The sequence below is a fragment of the Myotis yumanensis genome, unplaced genomic scaffold (assembly GCF_028538775.1).
Source record: "Myotis yumanensis isolate MYYU_CA2020_CCGP unplaced genomic scaffold, mMyoYum1.0.hap1 SCAF_18, whole genome shotgun sequence".
In the NCBI taxonomy this organism is placed as follows: Eukaryota; Metazoa; Chordata; class Mammalia; order Chiroptera; family Vespertilionidae; genus Myotis; species Myotis yumanensis.
Window position 1 is genome coordinate 7,574,663 of NW_027223769.1, and position 8,222 is coordinate 7,582,884.

At 48.1% G+C, this 8,222-nt stretch overlaps 1 protein-coding gene across 5 annotated transcripts in view; it reads left to right on the forward strand.

Annotated features, from left to right (window-relative positions):
* The window catches only part of ZNF565 (zinc finger protein 565), a 69,474-nt gene extending 61,861 nt beyond the window's left edge, over window positions 1-7,613 (forward strand). For 3 of the 5 annotated variants that reach the window (XM_070398443.1, XM_070398445.1, XM_070398444.1), the window contains one exon: window positions 6,018-7,613. In XM_070398443.1, coding sequence (XP_070254544.1) covers window positions 6,018-7,288 — 1,271 coding nt within the window. In that variant the 3' untranslated portion in view covers window positions 7,289-7,613. Of the gene's footprint in view, window positions 1-3,267; window positions 4,273-6,017 lie in introns of those variants that run through there. The other 2 variants (XM_070398447.1, XM_070398446.1) reach the window with 2 other exon arrangements.
* Window positions 7,614-8,222: the final 609 nt, after the last annotated feature.

The following is an 8,222-nucleotide window of genomic DNA, read 5'->3' on the forward strand; positions in this document are numbered from 1 at the left end:
CTGTCATGTTTTTTTGTCTCCGCATCTTTTATGCTTTCTTGGTGCACCCCTTTGTGGTCTCTGTGCACAGTCTTGTTCTAGCCAAGCCTTAATTGTTGTAGTTAACACTAGAGGGATTTGACCACCAGGCCGACTGGCTATAGGAATCAGCTGTATGGAAAACGTCTGCCTTCTGGGGAGGCGCTAGTCCAGCCCTTGCCTGAGGCGATCGGCAAATGGCTCTGCGCAGGGTTTGGGCGGGGCGGGATCAACAGGGCGGGCGGAGGGAGCAGTTATGGCCGCTCTCAGTCCCGTTCCCAGAGGCTCTGCTTCTCAGAACCCCGGCAGCCGCTGCAAACCTCGGAGAGAAAGCTGCCCTCAGGTTCCAACTGATGCCGGATAATCCCGCTTCTCCCGTTTGAGTCTGGGTCCCTAGAGACTCGCCCGGATCCGGAGCCCAGAGTCTGAGACTCACTCCCGACAGAAAACGACAACCGCGCCCTCAGCCACCAGCCCGCTTTGCGCGCGCACCTCGGTACCTTTGTATTTTCCACACTGCGCCGCCTCTGAGCCTCGATTTGCTGTTCTCTTTCCTTCTAGTTGTAGAGTCTCTCTTCAGCCAGCCTTCCTGTGGTTCTGGGTGATGTCCGTTCCGTCTTTTAGTTGTATTTTTGAAATGGTTGTTTGCGGCAGCGGTCTCCGGTGTTTACCTACGCCGCCATCTTGGTCTCCTCAGCCATCAAACCTCTGTGAAGCTCTTTATCTGACCTTCAATGCTGAATGATAGCTTTGCTGGGTAAAGTAATCTTGGTTGTAGGTTCTTGCTATTTATCACTTTGAATATTTCTTGCCACTCCCTTCTGGCCTGCATAGTTTCTGTTGAGAAATCAGCTGACAGTCGTATGGGTACTCCCTTGTAGGTAACTAACTGCTTTTCTCTTGCTGCTTTTAAGATTTTCTCTTTGTCTTTAACCCTTGGCATTTTAATTATGATGTGTCTTGGTGTGGGCCACTTTGGGTTCATTGTGTTTGGGACTCTCTGTGCTTCCTGGATTTGTAAGTCTATTTCTTTCACCAGGTAGGGGAAGTTTTCTGTCATTATTTCTTCAAATAGGTTTTCAGTATCTTGCTCTCTCTCTCTTCTTCTGGCACCCCTATAATTTGGATGTTGGTACGCTTGAAGTTGTCCCAGAGGCTCCTTACACTGTCTTCATACTTTTGGATGCTTTTTTCTTTTTGCTCTTCTGATTGGGTGTTGTTTTTTTTTCCTTCCTAATATTCCAAATCATTGATTTATTCTCAGAATCCTCTATTCTACTGTTGAATCTCTGTAAATTATTCTTTATTTCAATTAGTGTATACTTAATTTCTGACTGGTTGTTTTTCTTGACATTCTCACTAAGATCCTTGAAAGTCTCACTGAAATCCTTGAAATTCTAAGTCCCTTGAAGCTCTCATTAAGATCCTTGAGCAGACTTATAACCATGGTTTTGAACTCTGTATCAAGTAGTTTGTTTGCTTCCATTTCATTTTGTTGTTTTTCTGGAGATTTCTTCTGTCCTTTCATTTGTGACATGTTTCTTTATCTCCACATTTTGGCTGCTTCCCTGTGTTTGTTTCCATGTATTAGATAGAGCTGCTATGTCTCCTGGAATTGGTAGAGTGGCCTTGTGTAGTAGATGTTCTGTAGGGCCCAGTGGCTCAGCCTCCCCAGTTACCTGAATGGGGCACTCTACGTATGCCCTTGTGTGGGCTGTGTGCCCAGTCTTGTAGTTGAGCCTTGATTGCTGTCTGTATCACTGAGAGGAATTGACCTTCAGGCTAATTGCCTGTGAGGACCAGCTGTGACTACAGTAGAAGAGCTGCTGTTGTGGGTTGCAGGTTCAATCCCCAGCCCCAGATGGGGCACGTGCAGGAGGCAACCAGTCAATGTGTCTCTCTCACTTCGATGTTTCCCTTTCTCTCTCTCTCTCTCTATCCTCTCCTCCCTTCCTTCATTCTTTCTTTTTTTAAAACAAATCTTTATTGTTCAGATTATTACAGTTGTTCCCCTTTTTTTCCCCCCATAGCTCCCCTCCACCCAGTTCCCACCCCACCCTCTACCCTTACCCCCTCCCCCCACTGTCCTCATCCATAGGTGTACGCTTTTTGTTGCCAGGCCATACACATGAAAAATGTAGCTATTTCCATCCGTGACGTGTCCCTGTGTTCGGCCACACAGGGACCGTCTCAGCCTCACAGGGACCGTCTCAGCCTCACAAGGGCTGTCTCAGCCTCACAGGGGCCGTTGCAGCCTCACAGGGACTATCTCAGTCTCACAGGGTCCATCTCAGCCTCGCAGGAGCCGTCTCAGCCTCAAAGGGGCTGGTGCAGCCTCGCAGGGGCCGGCGCAGCCTTGCAGGGGGCACCACATCCCACATTGGGGGTGAAGGTGCGAGACAGAAGCTCCTCTCACTATCTCTCCTGCTGCTCCCTTGCGTATCACCGATGTTGGAAGTTTCTGAGAGCAGTCTTCAGGTGCTGGACATCATACTTTAACTAGTCAACACAAAGTTTGATATTCTGTCTTTTTTTGGGTGGCTCCTTGCTGGACAAAATCTCCAGGCGTTCTCGCTGGCTGAATATCTGGTATGCTTGCTTGGATTTCGTTTTCTACTAAGTGCACAGACTGCTTGTCTGCCGTCTCCCGGCGTCCCATGTGAGACTGGATCTGGTGGACCTGTTTGTGCATTTGCTGGTACAGCGGTTCCATGTTGCCGGCCCAGCCGGGTCCGGTTCCGGCTTCCTCCGAACCTGATTCTGTTTCTTGAGTGTGTCCCTTATGGGTGCGAGGAGTTGAAAATCTGCTTTGGGTTATGCTGTAAAAGCGCCGGTGGTTCCTTTTGTGCCTCTGGCACAGCTTGGGCGGAGAAGTAAATTGAGTAGGGCGGGGTCTCAGGGAGTCACCAGGGCGGAGCAAACAGCAATGGCGTCTCCGTGACTCCTCGCCACTCCGTGTCTCCGCGTCCCCAAGTGCCAGCGAGCAGCTCCACGAGAAAGCCGCCCTCACTTTCTGACACACTGCAAGGCCATCCCGCCTCTCCCCATAGGGGTCTGGGACCTCAGAATCCCACCCCAAACAAGCTCAGTGGATTCGAGAGTTTGTAACCCCTTTCGATTGAAAAAAACTGTGCATCCAGTTGCAGCCCGCCTGGCGCGCAACTCCGTACCTCTGTTCTTGGCGCCTCTGCATATCCTACTCAGTCTCAATGCGCTTCTTTCTTTCCTTCCAGTTGTAGACCTTCCACTGGGCCTGCTTTCCCATGGTTCTGAATGATAGCTGTTTTGTCTTAAAGTTGGTATTTTCAATGTTGTTGTGGGAGGCAGCACGCACAGGTCTGTATCTTACACTGCCATCTTGGTTCAAATTCTGTGTTATTCACTCAAAAGCATCCGAGCCCCTGCAGGTGTGCGGTGGGGCTGACTTCGCTCAGCACTGCAATTCCTTAGCCTCCAGGAGCGCCCCTCTCCACACCTCCGCCCCCCTCCCCGCCCCGCTTCCATCCGATCCTGAACTGAGGTGAAATGCAGAAAGGGGCGCAGTTCACGCAAGGAGAGGCTTCCGCACACCAGGCTCCTTCCAAGTGCGGTCAAGGACTGGCACCTCGGCATCACCTGCAGGCTGGTGAGAAACGCTGGTTCTGACCAGTTGAGTGGAGTGGGAAGCTGATCTGTGGCCCTCGTCCTCGGAAGGTCCCTCGCCCGCCCAGACGAAATCTGGTGGGAGCCAGGAGGCACCTTGCACACACGCCATGGGGTGTGGGTGGCAGCGGTGTCTGCCCTACATTCTTTCTTAAAAAAAAAAAAAATCAATGGAAAATATATCCTGGTGAAGATTAACAAAACAAAAGAAGAATGAGTTTAAGTGAAATCTCATTGAAAGCAAAAGCAAGTTTTATTTAAGTGGAAATAGAGAGTCCTAACCAGTTTGGCTCAGTGGATAGAGCGTTGACCTGTAAACTAAAGGGTCCCGGATTTGATTCTGGTCAAGGGCACATGCCCAGGTTGTGGGCTTGGTCCCAAGTAGGGGGCATGCAGGAGGCACCTGATCAATGATTCTCTCTCATTATTGATGTTTCTATTTCTCTCTCCCTCTTTATTCCTCTCTGAAATCAATTATATATATATATATGATCAAAGGTGGTGCCGCCTTCTGCTCCCCTGGTTGCAAGTCTCACAGGGCACCACTATGAAAGCAGCAGAAGTACACATCTGAATGTACTGTGTTGAACTTACAAGTGAGTTGTGCACTGGGTCAGTAAATTCTTAGTATTTTATGTGTTTCCAAGGATAGGTTATTTCTGAACTTTGTGATGCCAAATTCTGGCCCCACCTTCTGGTTGGGAGGGGCCTTGTCCCTAATATGGTTCATTCAGCCAGCAAGTATCATGATGTTCACTCTCCTCAGTCTCCCTTCTACTTATGGTGTCAATTTTCATTATAATCTACACTAATAATAGACAAATATGTAAATTGACCATACTTCCACGACCCCCTCAGCCAATCAGGAGGGAATATGCAAATTAGCGGAACAAAGTTGGCAGCAGCCATGGAGCCAGCTGGAGTGGGCAGGAGGCTTGGGTCGCCCCAGTGATGGAAGAAGCTTGTCTTTCTCTGTTGCCAGGAGCGACCCAAGCTTCCCGCCCACCCTGGCCAGCCGCTGAAGAAGGAGCCTGTGTGTGGCGGCCATGGAGCCAGCCTGAGTGCATGGGAGGCTTGGTTCACCCGGGCTGGCCGCCGAGGGTGGGGCCTGCAAACGGCCCTCAGCCCCTCACCCAGGCTGGCCACACACCCCCAGCAGGGACCCTCATCCCATGGGGGCATGGATGGCCTGCAAACAGTCCCAGCCCCTCACCCAGGCCAGCACCGTCCCCAGTGGGAACCCCCACCCCAATGGGGGCATGGCCGGCCTGCAAACCACCACAGGCTGCTCACCCAGGCCACCCCACCCCCCAAGGAACCCCCACCCTGAGCCGGGATACCCTTCCGGGAAAACCAGCTGGCCCCCATCTGTGCACCAGGCCTCTATCTGTACTGATAAAAGGGTAATATGCTAATTAGACTGAGAGACCTTCCAGGAGACCTTCCAGACGTTCTTCTGGACAAAGCCATGGTGGCAGGGCTGAGGTAGAGGCAGTTAGTGGCCAAGAGGGGAGGGCAGTTGTGGTTGATCAGGCCAGGATGGGACAGCAGTTGTGGGTGATCAGGCCGGTAGGGGGGGCCATTGGGGGTGAGCAGGCCAGCAAGGGGGCCAGTTTGGGCGAGCAGGCCGGCAGTGGGGGTCAGTTGGGGGCGGTCAGGCCAGCAGGGGGGACAGTTGGGAGTGAGCAGGCCAGCAGGGGGGCAGTTGGGGGCGGGAAGGGCAGGTGGGGGCAAGCAGGCCAGCAGCGGGGGGGTAGTTGGAGGCAAGCAGGCTGGCAGGAGGGCAGTTGGGAGTGATCAGGCTGGTGGGGGGGGACAGTTGGGGTCAAGCAGGCCAGCAGGCAGGTGAGTGGTTATGAGCCAGCAGTCCCGGATTGCGAGAGGGATCCCAGATTGGAGAGGGTGCAGGCTGGGCTGAGGGACAAACCGCCCCCCCCCCCCGTGCACGAATTTCGTGCACTGGGCCACTAGTGATGGTATAATGAGCTTTGGGGTCTTTCTCTGGTCAGTTTTTCCTCCATCTCAGATTGATCTGGTTTTAGCCAGTCCTTGCTATTGCTGACTTCTGCACCAGTGCAGGACTTTCCTGCCATAAACTATTTCCCATGATCATGTGTGGAGGCTGGGGCTCTGGTGAGAGGATCTAACACTATGGTCCTGTGATGTCCACTCCTACTTCCTCATTCCACTTAGTGAGTTTCCCTAATTTCTTTCTATCCTGCCTCAATATAAGCTATTCACCTTTTATGGTTATTTTCTTTTATGTCTCTAGTCTACTGTAGAATTTTTTTATTTCTTTTAGACCAAGAGAACAACATGTATTCATTTATATGTGTGTATATATATATGTTTTTCAGACTTGGAGTCCAGGTGTGAGAAATTTCCACAAAAAAATATTTTTGAAGTAGAGACATTCAATTGGGAGCTAATGGAAAGCCTTAAATGCTGTGGTTTTGAGAGCTCTAGTTTTAGAGAAGACTGGGAATACAAACGCCAATTTGAAAGACAACAAGTAAACCAGGAATGCTATTTCAAGCAAGTAAAAGTCACATATGAAAACATACCCACTTTTGAACATCATGCATCCCTCACTCTACATCAGAGCAATGAGACTGGAAAGAAACTGATTGAATGTAATGAATGTGGGAAAGCATTTAGCCGTGGCTCACACCTTATTCAACATCAGAAAACTCATTCTGGTGAAAAGCCCTTTGAATGTAAGGAATGTGGAAAGGCCTTTAGTCGAGCCTCACACCTTGTTCAGCATCAAAGAATCCATACAGGTGAGAAACCTTATGACTGTAAGGAATGTGGGAAGGCCTTTGGTCGTACTTCAGAACTTACTCTACATCAGAGACTTCATACTGGTGTCAAGCCCTATGAATGTAAACAATGTGGAAAGACCTTCAGACAGCATTCACAACTTATTCTGCATCAAAGAACCCATACAGGTGAGAAACCTTATGTATGTAAAGACTGTGGGAAGGCTTTTATTCGTGGCTCACAACTTACTGTTCATCGGAGAATTCATACAGGTGCTAGACCCTATCAGTGTAAAGAATGTGGGAAGGCCTTTAGACAGCATTCACAACTTACTGTACATCAGAGAATTCACACGGGGGAGAAACCCTATGAATGTAAGGAATGTGGAAAGGGCTTTATTCATAGCTCAGAAGTTACTCGACATCAAAGAATTCATTCTGGGGAGAAACCTTATGAATGTAAAGAATGTGGAAAGGCCTTTAGACAGCATGCACAGCTTACTCGACATCAGAGAGTTCATAGTGGTGACAGACCCTATGAGTGTAAGGACTGTGGGAAGGCCTTTAGTCGTAGTTCATACCTTATTCAACATCAAAGAATCCATACAGGTGACAAGCCCTACAAATGTAAGGAATGTGGGAAAGCCTTTATTCGTGTTTCACAACTGACGCATCATCAGCGAATCCATACTTGTGAGAAACCCTATCAATGTAGGGAATGTGGAATGGCCTTTATTCGTAGTTCACAACTTACTGAACATCAGAGAATTCATCCCGGTATCAAGCCTTACGAATGTAGAGAATGTGGACAGGCTTTTATTCTTGGTGCACATCTCATTGAACACTATAGAACCCATACTGGTTAGAAAGCTTTGAATATTAGGGATGCAGGAAAGCCTTTAATGGAGTTCACACCTGACTTAATATTAGATAATGCCTAATGTAGTGTAATATCAGAAAACCTTCATTTGTCACTTCTATTGTGGAACATCAGACAACTCATACCAGAAGAAAAGTTAATAAACGTGGGAATTCTTTTTGCCTCAAAATCACTGTTTACTATATATCAGAGAACTTATGGTGAAAAAATATTAGTATGAATGTAAAGTCCTCTCTTACCACTCAAAACGTATCAACCTTCTGAGAATTCCTAATAGAAAATAACCCAATTAAAATATTTTGTGAATGTGCCTTTTGCCGTAGCATATATCTTACTTAGCATTATCTCATTTCTACCAGTTACTGATGGTATATCATTGGGCAAATTATGCAATCTCTCTGTTCCTCAGTTTACTTGTTTTTAAGCAATGGTAATGATACCTACCTAATAGAGTTTTTGTGAGGACTGTCCGATATTTTAAATAAAGCCTGTGTTGAATAAATATTAGTTATTATCATTAGTTAACAGTCTTACTGTTAAGGAATTCATGTGAGAAGAGGGCCTTCTGAATGTATCAAATATCAGAAAGTCCTCATAACTTATGACAATTCATTCTGAAAAACAGTAAAGTATAATTATCATGAGAAGTTACTTCATCTAAAAGGTTAGAAATTCATATTAGTCCTAGGTGCCTATAGCTACCTATTCATAGGAGCAAAGTCAATAGAGCATGGTCTCCCATCTTTTATCTGAAAAAAAAAAAAAAAAAGCAAGCCCTAGCTGGTTTGGCTCGGTGGATGGAGTGTTGGCCTGCAGACTGAAGGGTCCCAGGTTCGATTCCAGTCAAGGGCACGTGCCTGGGTTGCGGGCTCGATCCCTGGTGTGGGGCATGCAGGAGGCAGCCGATCAATGATTCTCTC